Source organism: Pantherophis guttatus, chromosome 5 (genome assembly GCF_059756535.1).
Source record: "Pantherophis guttatus breed Tessera chromosome 5, ASM5975653v1, whole genome shotgun sequence".
Taxonomy (NCBI): Eukaryota; Metazoa; Chordata; class Lepidosauria; order Squamata; family Colubridae; genus Pantherophis; species Pantherophis guttatus.
Window position 1 is genome coordinate 95,548,657 of NC_142067.1, and position 26,071 is coordinate 95,574,727.

Genomic DNA, 26,071 nt, shown 5'->3' on the forward strand with positions numbered 1-26,071 from the left:
ATTTCAACTTGACTACCTTAGTGTTCATCCTTTGTCTTATTCTAAGGAGGAGCTATGGAGATTGCATTAAAGCAATATCTTAATATTTTCCTTTGGTTATAAATAAGCATTTTAGCTAAGTTGTTATCTGAAGTACAAATGTTGAAGATTGTCGCAAATGGATGTAGCAAAGGGAAAATACTACAACATTCTGGGGGAATAAAGCTGGGAATTGTAGCGATGCAGCGCGTCTCCTTTTAGCTTAGATTAATACTACTGTCTGACGTCTTCTGTTTCATATTACTAGTAGAAATCTATAGGCTGGTTAACAAATCTTAGTTTGGCTCCTCAGAATCAAAAATAATGCATATTACAATTCATCTTGTACCTGGCTCATTTTAGGTAGTTCTTTTTCAGCCTTGGTATCTTTGGCTAAATCCTTCAGCATCTGTTTCAACTGCTTCTGATAATCTATGCCATCACCTAGGTAATAGATATATATACATGATGAGGAAGTGAACATAAAAAAGTAACATTGAATGACACTATACAAATATTTTTTGCTTTTCTTTGCTTGCATTTTCCAGAAATGTCAAGTGTATTGTCTCCGAAACGAGTCAGTGAAATTGCTTTTGGAATCTAAATTCATTACAGTCATTCCTGCAATGACTCCTTCCATATCTTATGGCACAAAATGGTATTAATTTATTAGATTTAGATCCTACCTTACGTTCATGAGCTTAAGTATGCAATATTCCCTCTCATCTTCCCCCATAACAACAAGTTTGGCTAAAGGCTAGTTCCTGAACATGGGTCTCCCCATTCCCATCCCCAGCTTCACCACCACATTATACTATTCATTTTATTAATTACAGAAAAAAAATAGTATTTGAAATTAGATTACTTACTGTTTGATTTTCCAATTACTAGTGGCCTTGAAGTTGATAACAAAGAATTCTTTAGTGGTGACTGACTGTCCCTTTCATTTTCTGTGAGGGCTATAATGGCAAAGTAATGCTATTGTTACATTTAGCAGAATGTATTGAATTCAGATAGATCATGGAACCATCCCTGTAATGTTTAATCGGTCTAGTTTTTTTAAGTGTAAGAAATCTGATTCAATTCCACCTCAACTGTCCAAGCGTCATTCAGATACACAGCTCTCTTAAGGAAAGTTGTGTCAGATGTCCCTATTAATCAGACAAGTGAGTTTGAGGGGTTCTTTCCTTTAAAACACATACACATTAAATGCCGCCCTTGGAATCTTGAGTGGTCATGCCACAAACATAAGATCTCAGGACCTGATAAAAAGGTTTAATGCTCGTGAGACTTGAAAGGACTGCAAATCCATCGCTAAAAAGCCTGCCCTTTATCATTTTATGGTCAGGAAGATGTTTTATAGAGGAGAAAGCACAATTTAATGCCCAAGATAGATCATTTAGCAAAATCACTTCCAAGGGCTAAGTGTGCAAAAATTCTGAAGGTCAGGCTAAGAGCAAGAATGAATTTTGAATCCAGGTGTTCAAGAAAGATTTGATTCAATATATTGGTATTGTTTGTTAAACCAGAATCAGTTTAGCTAATTAATAGTTATTAGATGAATTTCTGATCACACTATAAGGTACATAATTGGAAGTTTACAGATATAACTATAAAGAGTTCACCAATTTTCTTTTCCCAATCTGCTCCAATCACAGTTATATACAGATGAGGTAAGCTAAACCAAAAGGAAAGAAAATTAAATATAGCTTGAAAGTTCTTACCAGGAGGAATATGTAATCTGTACAACAGTTTAATTTTTTCATTCATTTCTCCATTGTACATAATATCTGTAGGAGAAAGAAAGTATACTAGAGGCTTGTCTCCCTTTCTCTTAAAGCATAACAAACTTGTAATTTATGTGAAAAATTATAATAAAGAAAAGGTCTGTATTTAAACTTCAATTACAAATTCAATCATTTACAATTCTATGCTGAAAACATCTAAGTTTATTATAGAGCAAAGGAACACTTCTTTAAGAATGACCATTCTGTTAGACTTCATCTTGCATGTAGACAACCTTAAGAACAATCCATATGAAAGAAAGTAGTGCAGGCATAATTCACATGCTAAAATAGCACAGACTTTAAAGACAAATCCTAGCAACTTGCTTATAAAACTATCTTCTGGCAGTTATAATTAATTCCAGGTGTTCAAACAATTGAGAGAAAGATAGGAACTATAAATTACTTCGCAATTTATAAAACGAGATATGTTTCTTGTATAAAGTACAAGAAACGAATGAATGAACAAATGAATGAAAATATTTCCATAATAGCAATGGAAGCTAATCATTCTGGCTTCACATTAGACTAGTAACATTTGTTGTCACATAATTTTTTGTGAATCATTGTTCACAGTGTCAGCTTGCCTACCTGTAAAACAGACTGCTAGAAATGCAAACTTACAGCTTAATATTCTTCTCTACGACACATGCATCTTTTGTGCAACAACCCAGTGGCATTTGCACTGTTCAGATACATAACTTTCCTGAAAACTCTCTGCAGTAGAAAATCAGTATAAATTGAATACCTACCTAAGCAGGTAACAAATGCTTTGAATTCAATCAGATGGTCCATGTTTTCATCCAAAAGGCGGAATGTTCTTTCTGCTAGAACCTGAGTATGTTCACCACATATCCAAGGTGAAACAAGTTTTAAAAGATTAGTAAATTGCTGAGAATCAATTCTATATTGCTCAGCATAGGGTCGACTTGGATCATGACGCTGAATAACAACTGCACTATTCCATTCCCAGTAACAGCTTATTAAATGCTCTTTCTGGAAAAAAAACAAACCAAATATTGGAATGAAAATCTTATCCAGGAAGATTTTAGTAGTGGGCAACTGCATATTCACTTGTTTATATGAATATTTGCATAATAATGTCAACATTACATATTGCTCTTAAGTTTAGTGCATACAAACGTATCTGCTCAAGGTATCTGGTAGACAGGAAAAAATGAATGTCTTTATTTTAATTTCAATAATTTTTTATAATATTAAATGTCCTGGAACTCAGGTATATTTTAGTTCTTATCATTGGCAGGTTAACATAACAACAAAGACACTATTATACTGTTAGAGCTTGGAAAAGCAAGGTATCTTTGCAATGTGTGCTACAGAAGAATGAAATAAAAGTGTAACCTGGTTAGTATTATTTGGTGGTGGCGCCCTTCTTTTGCTCTTCTTTGCTCTTCTTAGCTATTTACTTATTTCAGAAATAGATTCCTTTTCTGTGTCATAATTTGTCAAGAAGAAACACAATTTATTTGTATTGTAACATCTTCTAGAAGAACAGACCAATTTATTCCATTAACCTTAACCACTTGAAAAGATCTGATCAAAATCTAATTCAATAATTCTCTTAGATTTTTGGAAAAACTAAAATCTAAGGTACCTAGATGCCATTAAAATATTGCAAACATTACATCTTTGTTGATTTTTGAATATAAACTATACACAATATCTATCTGACTATCCATCTCATCTAATGCAAAACTTTTCTGAAAAAGGTGCATACCTTAAATAAGTCATATAGTTCCCCCAAATCTTCTGGAACAATAGAAACATCTGGAATAACCACTCTGAGCTAAAGAGAAAACAGGAATATGTTTAGCATAAGTATTAAGGCATATGAAAAAAAACCTGTTGAGCTAAATGCGCCCAAACCTGCCTCATCTGAAGTATTTTTGCCTACTTTTCATCATTTGACTTTGAATGAAACTTACAGTGTGTTAAAGGAAAAAGAATGGAGCATAAAGAAAAAAGGAACACATTTGCATTCCATTCAGTAACATCCGAAGAGCCATAAGTGTCTGCTTCAGTTGCTTTGTATTTCAAGATGCATTTTTCTGTATCTTTACAAATCATTTTTAAATATCTTATACTTCTTTAAAGTTTAAAACTAAGATTTTGAAAACTCTTACCACATTCTGTTTAGTGGTTTCTTCATGACTCTGGAGTACACGGATCCTGTGTTTGTAGCGCATGTGTTCAATCTGTTCTACAGAATGGTCTCCAAATTTCTAGAACAAGAAAAGATGTTTTCATTTGAAATGTTGAATACTTCAAAATTCCAATTAAATCATTACCTAGTACATTGGGCACTACCTCATATGAATCCCGTATTAGATCCGCTATTTCTGTTATAGGACAAGGTTCCATATCATCGCTGAAAAAGGCATGTTGGTTCCCAATTGGTGGCAAAGGGCTTTCTTCATTTTTAACATGATCTAGAAATCTAAAATAGAAATATATTTAAATCTACTGCAAAATATGCAACATGATACAAGCATACTTTTATTCCTCACTGCATACTCACACATGCTCTCATTTTTCTCACTGTCAAAAAATCATACCAAGCTTGTTGCATCTCTTTATACAATAGGACTTAGATTTCCTTAACAATGAAAAAGGCTTATTTTCAAGCTGTGCAGAGAGTTTCTAGAAGCAAACAATTTTGGGGCTGGAAACAATTCAGCCCAGCAGTGATTTATGATACATCCTATTAAACATTCATGTCTGTTGCTCTGTCTTGCTGAAGAAATCTATTAATGTTAATAAAGCAACAGATGAATTAAATTGGCAGTTTAAACTACTAGGATGTCAACCTTAGATAAAAGAGGCAGAACATGGAGAGTACCTGCTGAGAATCATCAAAGCATGCCCATCATCTTTGCTGCTGCACAGTTCCACAGCATTGGCTTCAAGAACAGCTAAGCCCAATTGGAAAATGGCCTTTATCCCATCAAAGAAGAAACAGTCTACAACGTTAACAGCACTTTCAAGGGGCATGATACTAAGGAAAAGTGTTAAGAACCATGACAAAGAAACAGAAGCTAGTGTGGAGAGGTCTTTAAAATGTTCCGCTAATTCAGGAAGTCTCTCTCTGATTAACTCTTCAAATACTGACTGGTCCACTTGAGCACCTGTAAAAATCACAGCGAGCCAGGTTACTCAAGGTGGAAAGAATCCATTACTTTAGCTTTATTTAAAATACAATTCACAATGTAAGACAATTAAAAATAAGCCTAGTTTACCACTACCTATACAAAAGTACTGCTTCTATGAATTTAAGCTTGGAACATCACTGAGTTCTCAAGCGTTTTAGCCTATTATAGTCTTGGGGGGAAAAAAGAGAAGTATGGGATGCCAAGTACTGGAAGGGAGTAGAATTACTTTCACTTCAAACATCACAATATAATTAAATAGAATAATTTTTTAAAGATGTTCACTAAGTTGCTCCAAAGAAAAACACCCCAGAGATCCATTTCACCCCTACTCTGATTATTTTTCAGAAAGCCTTAAAAACGTGGCTGTTGTCACTGGACGTGGAGTGTGGTGTTTGCAGCTATGATGTTTCCATGAAAATAAGAACAGGTCTTATATTTCTGGGGGCTTCAAAATAAGCATTAGGGCATATTTTTGGGGAAACACGGTATCAGGGTGATCAGCCCAGCTGGGCGCCCTGCCCCTGGTGCACACAGAAGAGGCAGCAAACTGGGGACCGATGGTATCCAACAGCAGCTGCAGCCTGCTGGCCCCTTGGTCAGCGCACTCTGGGGCTGCGCAGCACGCACAGTGCGAGTTGATTCCCTGTCCAAGCAGCAGACCGAGGCAGAGGCACGGGGTGTGGGGGGGGAGACAGGTGATCTGCACAGGCAGCAGGAAAGGCGAGTTGGCAGGCTATCACGGAAGGGCAGCCACAGGAGCCTAGTCTTTGCATGGCGGCACTGGCAGCAGACGGAGGCAGAAGTGTGGGCAGAATGCAGGCTATCCCAATGCACTGCACGGGCCACAGGCAAGCCAGAGATGCGAAGATGAGCCTCCCAAGGCTGGCCGCTGCTCCAGCCCACCAACTCTTGGCTTTCCCGCAGCCCACATGACGCATCCAGATCATGTGCCTCCCCACCTCTGCCTCCGCCTGCTGCTTGTACAGGTAATCAACTCACCTGCGCTGCGAAGTCTGCGGCTGCTGTTGGACACTATCAGCCCACGTGTGCTCCTCGTCTCCTGTGCTGGCCACACCAACCCTCTTCACTAGGGCTTATTTTGTCTTAGGGCTTATATTAGGAACAGACTAAAAATCAAGATAGGCTTATTTTTGAGGAAACTTCTCTTAGAGGGAGTGGATTTGTCCAAATGCACAGAGTTTTCTTGCTGTTTTTCTTGTTTTAACTTGATGTTAGCCACACAGAGTAATTTTGGAATTGTGAGGCTTCTAAATCTCAGAAATAAATTAATCTCCAAAAGAATAATAAATAAATAAATAAATCACTGATGACAAACAGCACAATAACAAAGAGAAAGAAAGCGACTCACCTATTACCCGGTGATTAAAATAATCTGGGAGCATCCTTTCACAAACTGATACAAGCAGCCAAAAAGCTTCCTCTTCTTTAGCATATAGCAGTAAAACTGAGGTCAATATATTCATGGACTATTCGGAAGCAAGAGGGGGAGGAATATAAGCGACTTTGATATTACACATCCTGATTACTGTATCATTATGTATTGATTATTAAATATCCTGTATATATCACTGTTTAGATCAGAGATACTGGTTTCCATAGAAAAAAACATAAGTGTGATTAGGGTAAAACTGAAATTTGGTTGTGTAAAACTGAAATTTGGTTGTGTTTGTGGCATAGTGGTAAAACCGTGTTCTAACAGTTAGCAGAGAAACCTCTATGGGGCAGAGATAGGATTAGGATAGATAAACTAGCCCGCTTTATCGTATTAAAAAGTATTAGTAGGCCTTAACTGAACAAGCAAGATGGCTGGTAGAGGTCAACAGACCCACAATTCTCAAGCCAAGAAAAGTCATTTAAAAGTTAATGTCATAAAAAACCTTTACCTGGCAATACCCAATTTTGGGGTTTCTGTGTGCATAAGCTGTTAAGACTCTTCTCAATGCAGCTATGCCTGTTTCACTTTGGAAGGCTGGATGTTCAGGTAGGGAACGATGCAAGTCACGCTCTATTTCCTCTGTCGCTATGCAATACATACCCATGGACATTTCCACTAAATCTTCATAGTAACCAGGATGTGAATACAGATCAGACATAGCATCTGACCCAGGAATAAATGCAAAATGGATACTTTAGCAATATAAACACAGTTAAATAAATGTTTGTTCACAAATATGATGTGATTTCTCTTGTTAACACCTATAAAAACTAAGTTTAACTGTGACCCACATGCAACATACTGTGGGAATAAATAAATCACCCTTATATCAGTTTATTGGAAAAATCCTAATTTAAATATTCAGATCTCACAACCTACAAATCAATTATTTGGGCCAAGTATAACATCTCTGCAGTTTCTAGTGTATAATATAATATTTTGGTATTCAATATTTAAACCACTGTTAAATTATATAAATTTATCTACTGTTATAGCAAATATAGAAGTAAACATATTTATTATATTGCATAAAAGAAATACCTGACATTTAAATGTTCACATACTGCTGAGTCAACAAAAAAAATAACATTTTCTTATGCTGAAATGTAATCTCTTTATACATTAGATCAGGGATGTCCGCGGATCCAGCCCGCCGGGTGCTGAAATCTGACCCGCAGGACTGGCCTGCAAATATCAAAGGACTGGCCCGCGGTGTCTGTGCCAGATAAAACAGGCAATGGCGGGCCGCGTGCAGTCCCCCTGCAGCCCGTTTTGGCATCCACGGCCTCCTGCAGCACTCTGCCGGGCAAAAATGGGCCGGCAGAGTGCTGCTGGAGGCCGTGGAGGCCAAAAATGTGTTGCCTGGGGGGCCTCATGGCCATCCACACAGCCCATTTTTGTCCGGCAGAGTGGTGCAGGAGGACTGGATTGGACTGGATTATAATTATGTGGCCTCAAGTAAATCCTCGATCTGGATAGAAAACAAGCAACATCCTATGTTAATACTACAGTTTAATGCCAGATTTTACATACTGTAGGTCCATTTAATCTACAATCATGATTCTCCTAACCAGCACAGAAAAATGGACATCACCTTCTGGTCTCCCTTTTTTATATGATGAAATGACATACTTGGGGGAGTAGTGAAATTACTGAATTCTCACCTGAGAAAATGAGCCATAGTTTGCCTCGTAATGATTCTGGGATTCCCATAGCAACCAGTTTCCTAATTTTCTCTGTTCGAAACATACAAACAGTTCGGCCATACTCAGCAAAATGGTCATCCCACAGCCTCTCTTTTATTTGCTCTCTAGACTAAACACAAAGGATATATATTAAAGCCTTTATTAGAACCCGCATTGTTGGGAAATAACTTCTCATTCTAAAAAGCAGTTTTATTTAATACAAAAGAAAGTATGAAAAAAAGGAAATGGATTAAATCCTCTAATTTGGTCAATATATAAGATTATAATGGAATGATATTGTAAAATTTGGCTGTCATTTAGAAAGACTGAAAGAAATCCCCTATCATTTTACATGAGACACAGGTGGCAAAATCAATCAACTGTTCTATTTCATTTTTTTTCAATACGAGCTTCACCACGACTGGTGAAAACCAATTAATTTTTACAAAGCTAATACATGCAATACAATATTGCTATAATTAACAGAAAATTGCAATCATTAAGATTATTATAAAAATATGAATAAAATGATTAATAACTGAAAATGATTGGAAACATTATTATTAATTAATCTCTTATTTCTAATCTCTAATTTTAATTAATGGATCCATTATACAAATTTGCTAAAAAATTTAAAATTCTGGGTTCTAAAAATGAGAGAATGATACAGTGTGGTTTATAATTAATGATAAACTTAACAACTGAGTAAATACTATATGGGTATTTATTCATATGTATATACCAGTATGTGTGTGTATGTGTATAATTGAAAGGCACGAGTACACCATGCCTTTGTGCATGGCTTTCATCGACTACGAAAAGGCATTTGATTTAGTATTTCCAGCAAGTAATAATTAATGCATTGCTCAACCAAGGTGTTGACACTACTTACATAAACTTACTGCAATCAATATATGAAAAAGCAATAGTGACAATTTGCCTTAATGATTTTAAAGTGGAAATCAACATAGAATAAGGTGTATGATAAGGTGATACAATATCACCTATCCTTTTCTCAGCCTGCCTTGAAGACGTATTTCACAAACTAGACTGGGCAAAAGATGGAATAAAAATTAATGGCGTCTATTTAAATCATTTAAGATTTGCAGATGATGTTGTTCTCTTCTCACAAGACCCAGAAAAGTTACAGAGTTACAAAGACACATACAAGAGCTGCATAAAACAGGAGAACCATTTGGCTTAAAAATAAATATGAAAAAGAGCCAGGTAATGTTTAATAAATTCATCAAAGAAAGGAAAAGATTACTGTATTTTTCGGACTATAAGACTGTTTTCACCGCAAATGTCGGTGCGTCTTATAGACTGAATACGGCCTTGTTTTTGGCCTCCTGAAACCCCCTCCCCCGGCGTGTCCCATTTTTGCGAAAAACGAGTCCATTTTTCGCAATAATGGGACAGAGGGTTTGAGAGGCCTGCAAAGTGCTCCTGGGGGCTGGGGAGGGCAAAAACCAGATGCGCAGAGGCCAAAAACTATTTTTTTCTTGTTTTCCTCTTCGAAATATAGGTGCGTCTTATACACCATGCATCTTATAGTCTGATAAATACGGTATATCTGGAGAAGAAGTAGATGTAGGAGACCACTACATATACCTTGGCCAACGTATCTCAATAGAAGGTGATACAATAAAGGAAATTAACGGCATGTTAAATGTGGCTGGCAGGCATTCAACAAGCTAAGCTTAATTTTCAAGAACAATCACCCCTATGTCAGAAGAGAAAAGTTTGCAATCATTATGTGCTACCTGCTCTAACATATGCTGGTAAAACACGGACACTAACCTCAAAATCGATACAAAAGCTATGAGTGGTACAAAGAGCCATGGAAATATACATGCTTGGCATTACAAGACAGAAAGACCTGCACACAACCATCCCATTTCCATGCAAAGTTTCCAGATTCTGTCAGTGTGACAAGTGTTTGAGCAAATTGCTTCCAACTGCCCTAGGGTCGCTCAAACACTTGTCACCCTGATGGAGACCGCAAGCTTCGTCTGCTGGAAACAGGCTCTTGAAAATGGTGCTTCTCTTCAGCAGAGGCCTTTCCTGGCGAAAACGGAGCTCCAGAGTGACATACGCTTCCTCCGGGGGCTCCATTCTCAGCAGCAAAGGCTTTTTGCAAAGATGGCAAAAGGCTTTGCAAACTTCGATGTTTCAGGCCTTCCCTCCATTTGCAAAGCCTTTTGCCACAGCTCTCATCCAGGCCTCCATTTGCAGAGAACAAAGACCTAAAGTACCGGGAGATCACGCAAATCAATAGTGGGAGTTCTCGCACTACTGATCTAGCATGATCTTGCAGTACTTTAGGCCTCCATTCACTGTGTACACACCAAAGGCCAAGAAAGCGAAGGCTCTCTAAATCTTCGCAAGATGACTATCCACAGGCCTAGTATCTATGGAGATCCGGTGCGGGGGGGGGAGGGGGAATAGGCAGGGTGAATGTTGCACAGCCTCTGCAATCATTCATAAGACCAAACAACTGCCGTGGTGGTGCAACATTTGTAGTTTCGCGATTTATTCCTAAACACTAGGGGGCGCTTATCACGTAATTTCGAATGTTCACTATGGAAACGCTTGTAACCCGGGAATTACCTGCACAACTCTTATATTTACTCCAATTTGCAGAAGCAGGAGAATGACTGATAGAGGGAAAGGAAACAAATAAGAAAACCCTTTAACTGTTTTTGGAGGGGAATAAAAGAACTGCATCATACCAGAAACTATTCAATGTAATAGAATCGTGTTTAAAATATATTAATAAATATGATAACAAGCAGTAGATGTAACTGATAAATATTTTCAAAGAATAGCTTCCAAAAATCTTCCAACTACATACCATTCTGAACTCAAGGCCATCCATTCCAGAAGGGTGAAATGCTGAACTCAGAGCTTCTGTATTCGGCAGGTGTCTTCTGTTTCTGTCATTTTCACACTTATCATTACTCTGAGAAGCTGTTCCAAATCCATCCAATTCATAGTCAGCATGTATTACATGAGAGTTGTCCTGTGTAAATATAATAAATAACAATTTTGTATCATACCGAACAATCTAGATCTAATTGAAAGCTACTAATATATATATCAAAAAGGTTTTTTTTCTAAGTCTACTCTACTATCTCTTTGGATGTTATTCTCAAATAATTACTTTCACCAACTGCGGTTTTTGATTTTAGGGAATGTTACACGTATATATTTTTATAGTGCAATACCAAATCAACATAATACAATTGATGAATCACATTAAGATATGGTTTGCTTAAGAAACCATAAGAACTAGGTCCATAATCATGTAAGAACAAAACCAAAATGTTTTTCATGTGACATGGAAATTCTATCAATATGAGCAAATGCAGAGTTCCACTATCAATTATTATTCTGAATATAATCTACCGTATTTTTTGAAGTATAAGACACACCGGAGTATAAGACGCGCCTACCTTTTTTGATGAGGAAAAAAAGAAAAAGAAATCACCCTCTGCCTCTGAGCAATTTTGCCTCATTACAGCAAACAGCCTGCTTTACTTTCATTTTCGTTTTCAGCATAGCTTGATTAGCACAAGGGGAAAAAAAAATCTGCTCCAGCAATTTACCTCTTTGTAGCAAGCAGCAGAGCCTGCGCAAAACAGCTGAGAGCAAATCAGCTGAGAGTCGGGAGGCGGATCCAATCAACTTGTGCTAATTAGCCTATGCTGAAGCTGAAAGGAGCTGTTTTTTCTTGCTGTTTGCTTGCAAGGAGGTAACTGCTGCAAGGCAGAGGCCAAAGGGTGGGGGACAGTGGGTGGGCGGGGCTGTATAAGAAGCACCTAAAAAGATTCGTCTTATACTCCGAAAAATAAGGTAAGTATAATACATTAGTTGGAAATAAATAAAAGATGGAATCACCTTGCAAATTCTTCCCTGATCCCACTTTGAATATTACATCAGGAAAGTCAGCAACTTTAAATTGTAGTATATAACCCCTATTTTAAAGCAACAATGCTACAATATTTATATATACTATTGTATAAATATTACAATAGTAATATTTCTATTACTATTATAACTTCAACTACAACAACAACTACTACTACTACTACTACTACTAAGGTTTTTTTTTACTTTACTAAGTTATTATCAATGAGCCAAATATAAAATAAGTTGAACAAGAACTACCATATCTTTGCTTTTCAAAGCATTCTGGAGCACAAGGTTATTTGCCTTCACTTGTTTCAGTCTTAAGCATAGATTTTCCACCAGAGTATCCCTGTCCTTCAATTCAATGAACTGAAAAGCTGTCTTGCTTTTTACACTGATAATGATGGGATTGGGTAGAAGACTTGTGTCCTCCATCTTCTCAATACTAGCAACCTGTGAACAAAAATTATCCACAAAAGTGAGGGAAAAGTTCTGATATTGATATGCCATCAATGCTCAATTGTTTCATTCTAGAAATGAAAATGCAAAGATTATTTAAGATTGTAATCTGCAGTATGAACTGAATTTGTTACGTTTTTATAATGAATAAATAAATCACAACTGATACTAACATTTTAGCAAAAATGTTTCATCTTCACAATAGTTATTATTTTTGATTTGGAAATCACATTAATTTAAGTAATTGTGAAATGACTTATTACACTGATTGGGATAAATAGATATACCTCTAATAATTTCCCCCTCCCACACCAATACTTTAATTAATGGTCAAAGTAGTTCAAGTTATGGATCATATCCATCCTTTCAGAGGCATAACAGATTTTAAAACCAAACGTATCAGTGAATGGCATACTAACCTCAGTAAGCGGAATAAGAATATTACAGCAGCCATCTTCTTTGCTAGCAAAACAAATATAACCATCAGAAGCATACAGCTTCCCAGCTGTGTGACAACGGCTGAAGGGTGTCCATAAAGAGCAATCCACAATTTCGTGCAACCTCTCTTTCTTTGGTAACCTAAAAAAGGCTCTGAAGTATTCATTTTGTGCTCTTGTCTCCAAATCCCTATTACAAAAAGAGAGATAGTTATTTACAGACAATTTAAGTGCCCTTTTTAATACAATAGGATCTCCTGAGTAGAAGAAATATATGCAAGAGAGAGAAAATAGATGCTTGTGTGGTTCGTTTCAAATTTAATCGTATTATTTGAAGAAACCCTGCATCACAAGTCTGTTAAAACGATTTATTTATAGGTCAGCCTCCACTGCTGAGTGCTGTCTACTCATCTTTGACCATGGCGACACATCAGAAAATAGAATGTTGTTTACCATGTTAAACAACTATATTATATTCATTCCTTGTTGTTAATAACTTCCCTACATACCATTTGAAAATAGTTAACAGGAAGACAGGAATGAAACTCTTACAGATGGATATACTTTTCAGGGAAGGTTGGTTTTAGCTCATATAGCCCAAGGTGTCTAATGAGATGGATACAAGTGGTTAAATAGTCTCTTTTTTGTTATTTTAGAATGTAACTGATATAGTTTTAGATATGCAATTAATTTTGGCAAGGATTCAGCATGAGCAAGTTAGTGGGTAGTATGCATGCCTTTGTAAGATTTTAGCTGACTGCAGTTGTAATCAAGCCAATCTGAAATATTTTTACCAACCCTTAGAAACAACATAGTACCAAAAAGACTTCTATAAATAGTTTGTTACTGAAGTTATGCTACTTGTTTCATGATATGTAGGCTTCTCAAAAACTGGTTTTTAAAAAAATAAAAATAAAAACAAAGAAGTTGTTCCTACTGCTCTACTAAAGAATGTAATGTTGTGGGCTAGAAAAATCTAAGGACTATCTTCTAGCAATCTATGGTTTCCAAGACTCACAAGTTTTATTTTATTAAAAAACAAACAAGCATCCAAAGGAAGACAATGTTAGTTGGAAAATCTGCCATGAATAAGACTGTAATTGACTCAACATGGTATTTTTCACTGTATTCAAAATAGATAAACTAGTAATAAACTCTCCAATTTGAAAAGGTCCTTTTGACAAAATGCAAATAGATGTGAGCCATCAACTTTTTAAAATATATATGCACATATGCTGCACACTAGTATTCACATATGCATGCACAAACGTGCACGCATGCGCAGGAGAGCTCTGAAGACCATCAGGGTCCCCTGAATTGCGCGCATGTGCACTAGAGGCCCGAACACCAGCTGGGGCGGGCGTGCATGCGCAGCTGCAGGTGAGTTGGGCAATAGCTCGCATGCCTGGAAAAATGGCTCTGTGTGCCACTTCTAGCACACGTGCCATAGGTTCACCATCACGGCTATAGGATCTTGGGATTTTAGTAGGTTTCATCTAATAAAGATCACAGACACCAGAACTGTGCTGCAGCTCAGATTCCATCTCCAAAAAGTGCTTTAGAATATTTGAGAATGCAAAATGGTCTAAAATATCGTAATGGAGCCATAATTTTTCCCCCAGGACTATCCAATCCTTAGAATAGGCCAGCTGCTTTAAGGTACTGCAGAAAGGTGCTATGTTCATGCCCCAACATGCACCATTAAAACAAAATCTGTAATATTGCACTGCCCTAATAAACTCTGATACTGTTAAATAAAAGCCACAATGTCTTTTCAGTTTATAGAGATGCGTATGTTTGAGAATTAAAATTTTGGGTTCAAGGTTCAATTAGTACAGTAACTACTGTACTAATAATTGATTGCAATGCCCCAACATAGATGGCTCCTGATTCCAAAAACAATAGGGCCTGACCCTGAGAGACAAAATTTACATCAACTATTTTAAAATATCTGTACAGATCTAGAATCATTTGTGACTATAAAAATAATAGAAAATATTCAAAGGCTATTTTTCTTTCATTTGTTGTTTTCTCAGACAAATGATCTTTTATTTAGACATGATTATGCTACAATAACACTGAGTGGGAGAAAGTCTTCAATAAACAATAAAAACAAGCTTATGTTTTACCTCTTGGTGATTTGAGTAGGGTCCTGCAGACCTGGATCCAGTTCAAAAACCTCATTATCTAGTAACCTGCGGAGAGTTACATCTGCCAACTGTTCCATTATCCTGAATGCCTCATCAATATTAAGAAACATGGAGAAATCTCGTTCTTTATTTTGAGTGGTGATACGGATAATGTCAGTCATAAATATATTGGAGGTTCTTTCCAGTTTCTGAATATCAACCCAGGATATAGTAAGTTTTACTGAAATTAAAAGTAACAAAAATATTGGTTCAAAAAAAAATCATCAGAATGCAGAGTCTCACAAAAATACCAATATTCTCTTAATGTTTCTTTAAAAGTGAATCCTACTACAGTCATTCTTTGGGATAAAAGAGTATACATAAATCTCTATCTGCTGTAACACAGAGGAAGCATTAATCTATGTAGTGTATTTTAATCGCTATGCTTTGTTCTTATAGGCAATGTAACAAAACTACTCTAAGCACATTCTGGTTTTTCTGCAAACTGTATAAATCTTTCCTTTTTTCCCTAAAGATTTCTTTGGAGAAAAACAGTTATTCTAAAAAGGCACATAGCAAAACGAATATACAATTCCTGAATGTCAAGTTAAAAATGTTAATGTGGGGGGGGGGTCTATGTACACATCAGTGGTGGGTTTCACCCGGTTCGGGCGAGCCAGTAGCGATGATGGTGAGCTGAGAGCAAACTGGTTCTCTCTGACAGTTACGTTGGCCTTCCCGCCTGCCCCTGCATTATACATACCTTACATTCGGTCATTTTTAGTCCAGCTGAAAGGCGCGGCAGACCGGATTGCCACGTCACAGCTGTTGTGTAATACACTGCGCCTGCGCGGAAGCGAAGCACGCGCGTAGCACATTCATGATGTGAACCAATGGTAACACCGGTTGAAACCCACCACTGGTACACATGCTTGTATATGTATATACATATATGTAAAAAACTTTTTGGTGTATTCAGGTCTTTTCCTGTGTAAGATTGAGAGTATCTTGGCGACATTTTGACGAGGTCCCACTCGTCATCTTCAGGCTGGTGCCTTCGGCTTCAGGAATTAGCCTGAAAATGATGAGTGGGACCTCGTCGAAACGTCGCCAAGATACTCTCAATCTTACACGGGAAAAGACCCAAATACACCAAACTTGCATACCTCTACTCGTGAAAATCTATGAAAACAAATATATGTAAAATAATATATAGAAAACTGTTTATAGAATTCTTTATAGAATAGAATTTTTTATTGGCCAAGTGTGATCGGACACACCAGGAATTTGTCTCCAGTACATAAGCTCAGTGTACATATAAACAGCAAGTAATAGATCATAGACCTATAATAAATCATATTTACAATCATTAATCATAAATTACAAATAACAATTGATGAATCATAAGAAACCAATAAGAGAAGTTAGTAGGAAAGATCAGAAAAGATGAGAATTGAGACAGAGCTGCAGGGAAAATCTTTATTCCATGTTTTGGCATGCTCTATAGCAGTGTCCTGAAGGGAGAAGATGAAATAGATTCTGTCCAGAATGTGAGAAGTCTGTAGAAATTTTCTCAGCTCTCTTTATAGTTTGTGCAGTATTCAGATCCTCAATGGAAGATAGGCTGGTTGTTATAGTTTTTTCTGCAGTCCTAACTATTCGTTGAAGTCTGTACCTGTCCTGTTTGGTTGCTGTGCCAAACCAGACAGTTGTTGAGGTACAAATGACAGACTCAATAATTCCTCTGTAGAACTGTATCAGCAGATTGTTGGGCAATCTGAGCTTTCTGAGCTGATGCAGGAAGAACATTCTTTATTGTGCCTTTTTAATGATGCTTCTAAAGTTAGTTCATCATTTCAACACCTTATAGATAATAGGTATCTTAGATAATAGAACCTAGAAATTTGAAGGTCTCTACTCTTGATACCGTGTTGCCTAATATTGTAAGAGGTGGTAGAATAGGAGAGTTGCTTCTAAAATCTACTATCATCTCTATAGTTTTAAGAGTGTTCAGCAGCTCCAAAATGTTCTGGCTGCACCACAGGGTCTGCTGATCTACCTCTTATCTATATGCAAACTCATCAGCATCTCGAATGAGATCAATGACTGATACATCATTGCAAACTTCAGTACTTTAACAGATAGATCCTTTGAGATGCAGTTGTTGGTATATATGTAATAATATATAAAGATTAATACAGGTTGCCACTGACGTGGTACACACAATCCCCAGATTAAGAATGTCTGATTTAAAGATAATCCCTAGACATGAACAGGGCTGTCTATAACAAATACAGACAGTTGACCTGTTAACAGTACTTAAAATGGTGGATGGCTGACCAGCAACATAATCTGACTCAATAGTGGACAGCATTCTCATTCCTTGAGCCAATAAACTGCTGAAGCCATAAAATGTTTTCAAGAGAATCACAAAGTAGAGTGTGCAGTTTTAATATAGTTTTAACTGTTTTCAGCAATTCATGAAAGGAAGAGGTGCAAAACTCATCAAATTGGGAACACATCAAATTTGCAGACGATACCAACTTGGCAGGAATAGCTAACACTCTGGAAGGCTTAAGATACAGGAGGATCTTGATAGACTTGAACACCTAACAAAATGAAATTCAGTGGTGACAAAAGTAATGTTCTGTCAGCTCTGGCGTTGACATTTAGGCAAGAAAAACAAAATGCACATGTACAGTATATGTGGTACCTTGCTCAATAGTAGTAATTGTGAGAGGGATCTTGGAGTCTTAGGGACAATCACTTAAATATAAGCCAGCAGTGTGCTACAGCTGCCTAAAAACAAAGCAGTCCTAAGATGCATTAACAGAGGGATAGAATCAAGATCACTTTATAATGTCTTGATAAATCCACACTTGGAATACAAAACCACATCTGGTTTTGGTTGCCACAATGTAAAAAAAATGTTGAGACTCTAGAAACAGTGCAGAAAAGAGCAACAAAGATGATTAGGGAACTGGAGGCTAAAACAGATAAAGAATGGTTGCTGGAATTGGTTATGTTGAGTTTAATGAAAAAAATGACTGGGAGTGACATGATAGCAGTGTTCCAATATTTAAGGGGTTGCCACAAAAAAGAGGGAGTCAAGCTATTCTCCAAAGCACCTGAGGGCAGAACAAGAAGCAATGGATAGAAACTAATCAAAGAGAGAAGCAACCTAGAACTAAGGAGAAATTTCCTGATTGTTAGAACAATGAATCAGTGGAACAATTTGCCTTCAGAAGCTGTTGGTGCTCCAACACTGCAAATTTTTAAGAAGAGATTGGACAAGCATTTGTCTGAAATGGAATAGGGCTTCCTGCTTGAACAGGGGATTGGACTAGAAGACCTCCAAGGTCCCTTCCAAATCTATTATTCTGTGAAAAAAGGAACTTGTCTGACATTTTGAGTCAGATCAATTTGAAATTCAGAAAGCCCTACCAGTTAGCTACATGCTTTCCACTCCAGTCTGCCACTATCCAAACATGCTTCTGTTTAACTTTTGCCTTATTTAACAAACCTATTACTTTGCCACATAATGAGAAGGAAGGACTCACTGAGAAGAGCCTAATGCTGGGAAAGATTGAGGGTAAAAGGAGAACGGGACATCAGAGAATGAGGTGGCTGGATGGAGTCACTGAAGCAATAGGCATGAGCTTAAATGAACTCCAGAGGATGATGGAGGACAGGAAGGCCTGGAGGAACGTTGTCCATGGGGTCGTGATGGGTTGGACATGACTTTGCAAAAACAACAAAAATTCAGCAGTTTGAAAAGTGTGCTGGCTTTACTACATTATCAGATGTTGATACTTACATTCCTTGCCCAAAAAGAAGGAATAGAAACAGAGGTGATTAATGCTTAGATAAAGCCATCCCTGACGAGGAACTTTCCCTTTCCAGCAGCAACATGAGTAATATGTAATCAGCTTTTCTACTTCGGGGAAGTTAAATCTGGTCTCAAATTTTACTAGTGCTTCTCTGAACTTCTCAGGGTCCTCTTCCTGTTCTGCTACCTTGCTGCTGGTTTCTTCTGCTATTAATGCCTAAATCAATGAAAGATGAATGTGTTAGAGATGTGCATCTTAATAATTATGTGCGGACAAATGCTTCTAACACTTGTTGCTAGATTAAAAAATGTACAAATTAAGAATAAATACTGCAGGCTTTAGTGTACAAGCCATTCTGTGTTTTAAACTCCTGACGGCTTAGTTAACATTTACTCAAATGTTATACAATACATCAAAATGTCCTACAGAACTATAGCAAAATTAGCTGTTTTGACTGTCTTTGCAAATAATTTGTAAAAAATAAACAAAATTAAAATGAGATAATTCAGTACAAAGTGATATGCTATTACTTATTAACTAGCTCATAGGGTTAGCTAATAAATGATACCTGTTCATAAATAAAAAAGACGAGTTGGGAAGTCAACTGATGAACCTAAAACAAACATCTAGTTCCTTACCATGCAGTTTTTCATTGGCCAAATATTTCACTGAGGGGCTTTTTCTTCTTGCAGTTCTCCATTGCCATAAAGAAGCACACTTTCTTGTACCCCTCTCATTTACCTTTGTCCCAATAATAACAAGGCAACAACAATAACTGACTTCCAGGGTTGATGGGCAAGAATGTGGGGAAGTGCCCATCACTGGAGGCAGAGCTTGACTTGACCCAGCTCATCAAATGAAAAGCCAATCTGTCTCATTCCTGACCATTTCCATTTATTCAACTGGGAATATTTATGGGAATAAAAAAGAATCCAGGAACCTAAGCATGAATCATCTCATGATTTCCTACTGTAGAAGTCTGGCATCATTGTGTTGTGATTATGTTATATTTCTGACACCATCTCACACCACAAGCTCAATGTTATCTCAAAACACAAAAACTAAATTATCATTATATATTTTTGAGATACAATAAACCCTTAAAAGAAAAAGGGTAATACAAAGTAAACCTGTTATTTATCCAAAACAATGATGGAGAACACCATAATAAATAGTTCATTTATTAATAATGGCACTTTATTTATTTATTGGAAAAATAGTGAATATGTTCTTACCTTTATTTTACCTCTAACAAAGCTGACAATATCTTCTTTATTATCAAACACAGACAAGGTATGGAGCAGGTTTTGTTCCAGCCATTCCCAGTGATGGTTTATCTCCTCAACTGTGGCACCTAGCGCAAGACAGTACAATTGTGGGGAGAAAGTTTTTCCACAAAGAAAACATTTTTTGTATACTTGTTATATTTTTATTATAGCAAGAATATATACTTTCACTTTCTTTTTCCATAAAGAGAAAATAAAGTCAGATCCTCTTATTTAATTACAGATGACAAACTCTCTTATTGTGATTTTTGCTACAATGACATTTCTTCATACATCACCTGCATCATACAGACTCACCAGTCACAAGTGTTTTCTGATGAGTTAAAGCTAAATCAAATGGAGATTAACATTCCACAACAGCTCAGTTGTTTAGGGTTCAATTCGGCGAAGAATCATAACAGTATTCTTCATGGGTGTCCAAACTAGCATTCTGTTGGCTAACTTCAAAACTAGTTTATCTCTGGCCTATCTATAAGTGTAACATAATGATGAGAAAACTATTCAGGGTATCTTTATATACTATATTAAATTTTGCATCCTTTTAATACTTTTCATTTTAAAAAATCACAAACAAAGCAAGCATATAAACAGGTTAAAGAAATACATCAGAAAATAAACAGTCCTGATCATTTCTCTTTTTTTTCGTGCCTCCAAGGGATCTGTGTATCTGTGTGTGACTTGCATATGCAATTATAAACCTTTAAATATGTGAGCTCCAGGGGTGAAATCCAAATTTTTTCCCTACCGGTTCTGGGGTGTGGCTTGGTGGGCGTGGCAGGGGAAGGATATTGCAAAATCCCCATTCCCACCCCAATCCAGTGGAAGGATACTGCAAAATCTCCATTCCTTCCCCTCCTGGGGGAAGGAGATAGCAAAATCTCCATTCCCACCCCACTCTGGGGCCAGCCAGAGGTGGTATTTGCCAGTTCTCTGAACTACTCAAAATTTCCGCTACCGGTTCTCCAGAACCTGTTAGAACCTGCTGGATTTCACCCCTGGTGAGCTCTCATTTACATTTCCCATTTGAAAGTTCTATATCCTAGTCTGATATGTGCATAGATAGCCCTCACAATGTAAATACTTTAAAAATAGGGGAAAGTGATTTAAATAATCCAGAATATATACAGTTTTCAGTTCAGTTCACATTAATTAAACAAAGAATATGTGAATAGGATATACACTTAGCAAATCTGTTTGCCTGAATTTGTCAGTGTAGTACTAAACAACCATACAAGCAGAGCCCTCATAACACCAGTAAACAGTAAGCTTAGTTTCTACTTCAACTATGTTTAGTTTTGCTAACATATGTCATTAAAAAACTGCTCAGAAAATAAAGAGCTATGTAATGGCCTAGAAAGCTCTGTCTCCTCCTCTTCTGAAAATAAATCATGATCAAGAATGCAGTGGTTTCAGTTGCAGACATCCCTTAATCTCTAATTTCTATCTGCAAGTTAAAAGAAACATTAATCACAGAACGATCCTTCAAACCCATCTCTGGATGACAGGAGGAGGCCAGTAAGAAAATGTGCAACTAATTTTGGGTAATACTGATAAAATTATGTAACTCAGAAATTCTATCTTAAGCATAGTTTGAGAGTGTTCTGAGTTTGGACAGCACATTATGTCTATACTGATAGTTTAATTTTCTTTGTTGTGGAAAAGTGGACTATAAATTAAAAATAAAGCTAAGAATATGGATTAATGCTTACAGGTAAATAAATTAAGATTGTTTAATTTCTTAATAATAAGATAATGAATCCATTGTCACAAGAGCAAAGACTATTACTTCAGCAAGTGGTTTAAAATATTTGTGGGTAGAAATAAAAAAAATAATACAATTCCTATATTGTTTTATATGGAAATATATAGAAATAAGAAAGAGAACAGATTCCCAAACTTTGTTAAGATGTGATTTATTAATAATAAGGTAATGAGTACATATGCTTTGGTATGGTAACATGAAAACCTACAAACCAAAATGGTAGGTTCATGGAGCATGGCTAATATAACCTTTGAACCTGGCCAGTATATGTTAAGAATATGATTCCTGGAAAGGAAAAAGAAAAAAAAACCCTATTTAATTACCCTTTCCAGTTCTTCACAATGGAGAGAGGAAACTGAGATCAGCAAAAAAAAAAACACCATAAACATACTGCAGTCAAAACTGATGTTGGTATCATTAAAGATACTGCATGCTACCTCTTACAAGAGAGAGATAAACATAGCTAAATATGTTTTCCATTTTCAATGGCTAAGTTTCCCATACAGAATGCCAACTGCCAGGGAAACTGTCCAAGAGTTAACTGTCCTCAACAGGAAGACCTTGTATATCTCGATAAACACAATTAATCAAGATAAGGTCTGTTTCAGCACAATGCACGCTTTAACTTCATCTCTACTAGAGCTTGAAAAGAAGATAGGCTGCAAAATGCCCCCACAAGCTGTAAAACCACAGCTGCCTATACTCAGGCATTTTGACTAAGCAATAAAACTGAAGCTAAATTTTAAAAGGTAAAGTTTCTTTCAAGTCAAGTTTGATTCCTGGTGTACAGTACGTAGTGGTTTGTCACTGCCTTCTACTGGGGTGGGTTTTTTTTTTTGTTTTTTTTGCTTCCCAATCTAGCCTATAGCTCTGGTATTCCTGGCCAAGTCCTATCTACATATCTTTTTTTGAAATACTGCATCTTGCTCACCTGTTTAATAAACAGCTGTTGCTCTCTGAAAAGGGAAGAAAGTGGAAGGGACAACTACATTTTTTAAATGAGGTATTTACATTACATGAATATTGTTGCAGGATATTAATGAAAATTAATATCAGAACAAGTACAGAATGACTTCTGTGTGTGAAAGGAAGAGAAATGGATGAAAATAACTTGATTACAGGTATATATATATATCTTATGGCAATTATATGATCACAAAAATGATTATTCTAGATTTAGTTTTAATAAAATTGTACAGTTGCTTGAGCTCTTGTAAATAAACTTGTGAATAGATGTAACAAGGCATAAATTTAGTTTCAAACCTGTTTATACATTTAAACAAAGGGACCTTGAAGAAAAAAAATACACTGGCTTATATATTCCTATAAATATCGCACTTAATTTGCAAATCTTCATTCTGATCTCACTTTATGAGTCAATATTCTGAATATTTTGTTTGATTAAAGCTTATAGTACTCACACAAGTACATTTTACTGCATGATTACAGGTAGTCATTGACTTACAACCATTCATTTAAGGAGTGTAAAAAGTTACAGCGGCACTGAAAAAAATTAGTTACAGCTAGTCCTTATGACTATTGTAGCGTCCTGTCCTCCCCCCAAATTCGGGCTCTTGGGAAGTGGCATCATTTATGATAACTGCAGAGTCCTGGGATTGCCATCTGCAACCTTTCCAGGGGATTTCCAACAAGCAAAGTCAATGGGGAAAGCCAGATTCACTTAATGACATGGTCACGTAATGACTATGGAAAAAATTTGTAAAATTGGATGCTTAGACAGTACAGTCAATTATTGACTACATTGCTAGGTGATGGGACTTCCAGTTCCAATATGTCGAAAACTACCTGCATTAATGAGCATTGAACAACCAAATTAATAGTATCTCTTTTTCTCTGATATAATGTGACAGAAAATCTCTCTCACAAGGTCAGAATATGCAGCTTATCATATGTGGTAGTTTTTAACTACAAACCAAATTCTGATTGAATAAAAACACTGTAGCCTTCATTAGTGTGTCCACCAGACAATATGACTAACAGTAGCAAAACTGAAACAAATTTATTGCATGAAAGAGATTTACTGATAGTTGATCACCATGAATAGAGAGAATATTGTGTTGCCCACTTTTTAAAATGTGTACTTTCTGAACAAGTATGTTACAAGAACAGTGCAAGATAATCTTAGCATTTTTACCCTTCATTTTCTGCAAGGTCAAAGAAACTGTAGGCAAAAATCAATTGCTGTGAGCAAGACAGAGTCCACCTGTTGTTTTCCTGACTTCTGTTATCAAGCCTAGAGAATTATTTCCATGCTTTTGGCAGCATGCCTTGGAAAGCTAATCTAAATAATTTATTTTTTTTCTCCAGAGTATGTTATTAATCTTTCTTTATATAGCCATGAAATGCTTCAGTTGCATGCTGTAATTAATATTTTATTTATTTAAAACATTTATATAGCAGTCCATCTTGTACCAAACTCTGGCAGCTCACAACAAAAACTGATCCTACAAATATCAATTATCATCCTACTAACTAGACAAAATGATTTATTTTACATATGTCATTCTTCTCTAATTAAAAAAGGTTTTCAATATCAGAACCAATCCAGGGGCGGGTTTCAAAACCCATTGCAACCGGTTCGCTCATGTGCTTGCACAGGTGCTGCTTCTGCGCATGTGCAGAGGCATCTGGGCGGTTGGGCGGAGCCTCCCGCCACTGCTGCTACCAGTTCACCCAATCTGGGGCGAACCGGTAGCAACCCACCACTGAACCAATCAGTATTAAAGTTTGGAAAAAAAAGGAGGCAGACTAAGGAGGAGGATGGAATACAAGGCAGAATTCAATAAGGGGAAAGTTTGTAGAGGATTATCAAGATTTCTAATTGTTCACCCTAAAAAAGAATCTGAATCACATCAACAAACTGGCAATAAAAATCTCACAGCTTTCTCAATATTAGAGAAAACATTATTAACTGCAAAAAAGAAAAATGTAACCATATAAACAAAGCTGCACTCTGCTAATCAACGAATCTGCTGTTTTTTGGGGGGGAGGGGAGATCAATAATTGAGTTATGCATCTATATTTTTCCCATTTTAATGTTACAAACAAAAGGACTTAATCTAAAACTTTTTAAGTACTGAGTTTTTAAGTGTCTACAATTCCTCAACCAAGCATCATCAAAGAATATTAAGATCTTTACTATTAAAATTAGCTGCTTGTGAACAGAAAAAAAATCAACAAAAAAATTCCTTCCTCATACTTCCAGCAGCAGGGTATCCACCTACTCACATCTTTTAAGGGTTGAGGAATTTTATTCACCCCTGCCACCACCAACACAAAGAATGCAGGAGCAACACTATATATACACACAGGCTACTCAGAGCTGAAGCTGAAAACTGCTGTTCTGAAAATCAAAACAGGATCCAGTGACAATCCCTATTCAGTTCTGTGGAAATGCGTCCAATCACATTTCAATTTTGTGTATTCTCAACAACAGACAAAATTGTTAATATTTTATTCACACCTATGTACAGCATACGAATAAATACATACATACATATATATTTGCAAAATGTTTAAAACCCTTTGTAGATCAGGGTGAGCATATAGATTTTGTTAAATTGTTAGGGGGGAAAAGCAAATAATGCATGTGAGTTCCAGTATGAAAAGCCATGCTCGTGTCTTTTAGCTTCCACAATGACATAATTAGAACATTTAATACTGGGTCATCAACTCTTAATATTTTCCAAACTTGAAAACATTACAAAATATGAAAATTGTTAAGTATGGCTTACCCAAACAGAAGTGTTACTTATTTCACACAGTAATATTACCTTCAACTTTCTTTGACATGCAAATCACAGCATGCTCAGAGTTCAGTTTTCACGTGCTATATGACTCACCAATGGCAATGGCCCAGTAAAGCTCTGATCCGTTCAATAACTCACCACATGCAATGGCAGAATAAGTAGGTGATCCTGGTACTTGTAGCAAAATCCGAAATGGAGCAACACGTGCATTAGAATCAAGTACAGCATCCAGAGCTCCTACTAGACGACCTAGACAAATATACAACAGGAGGAAAAGGGTAGTTGAAAAATAGACTTCATTCCCAATGTATGTCAATCAACTTGCAGTTACCCACTTTTGAACTGCTGGGTCAGCAGAAGGTGGAGTGTGTAG

The 26,071-nt window shown here is 36.6% G+C and overlaps 1 protein-coding gene across 3 annotated transcripts in view; it reads right to left on the reverse strand.

The window, feature by feature from the left end:
- The window catches only part of TBC1D8 (TBC1 domain family member 8), a 38,874-nt gene that overhangs the window by 1,014 nt on the left and 11,789 nt on the right, over positions 1–26,071 (reverse strand). Inside the window, exons 2-19 of one of the 3 annotated variants that reach the window (XM_034431279.3) lie at positions 25,837–25,947; positions 20,116–20,234; positions 18,868–19,096; positions 15,051–15,291; positions 12,904–13,111; positions 12,284–12,478; positions 10,968–11,135; positions 8,093–8,243; positions 6,877–7,091; positions 6,342–6,459; positions 4,663–4,948; positions 4,131–4,260; positions 3,947–4,045; positions 3,541–3,609; positions 2,555–2,798; positions 1,743–1,808; positions 888–977; positions 368–462 (exon numbers count right to left, since the gene is read on the reverse strand). In XM_034431279.3, coding sequence (XP_034287170.1) covers positions 368–462; positions 888–977; positions 1,743–1,808; positions 2,555–2,798; positions 3,541–3,609; positions 3,947–4,045; positions 4,131–4,260; positions 4,663–4,948; positions 6,342–6,459; positions 6,877–7,091; positions 8,093–8,243; positions 10,968–11,135; positions 12,284–12,478; positions 12,904–13,111; positions 15,051–15,291; positions 18,868–19,096; positions 20,116–20,234; positions 25,837–25,947 — 2,834 coding nt within the window. Of the gene's footprint in view, positions 1–367; positions 463–887; positions 978–1,742; positions 1,809–2,554; positions 2,799–3,540; positions 3,610–3,946; positions 4,046–4,130; positions 4,261–4,662; positions 4,949–6,341; positions 6,460–6,876; positions 7,092–8,092; positions 8,244–10,967; positions 11,136–12,283; positions 12,479–12,903; positions 13,112–15,050; positions 15,292–18,867; positions 19,097–20,115; positions 20,235–25,791; positions 25,948–26,071 lie in introns of all 3 variants that reach the window. The other 2 variants (XM_034431278.3, XM_087895349.1) reach the window with 2 other exon arrangements.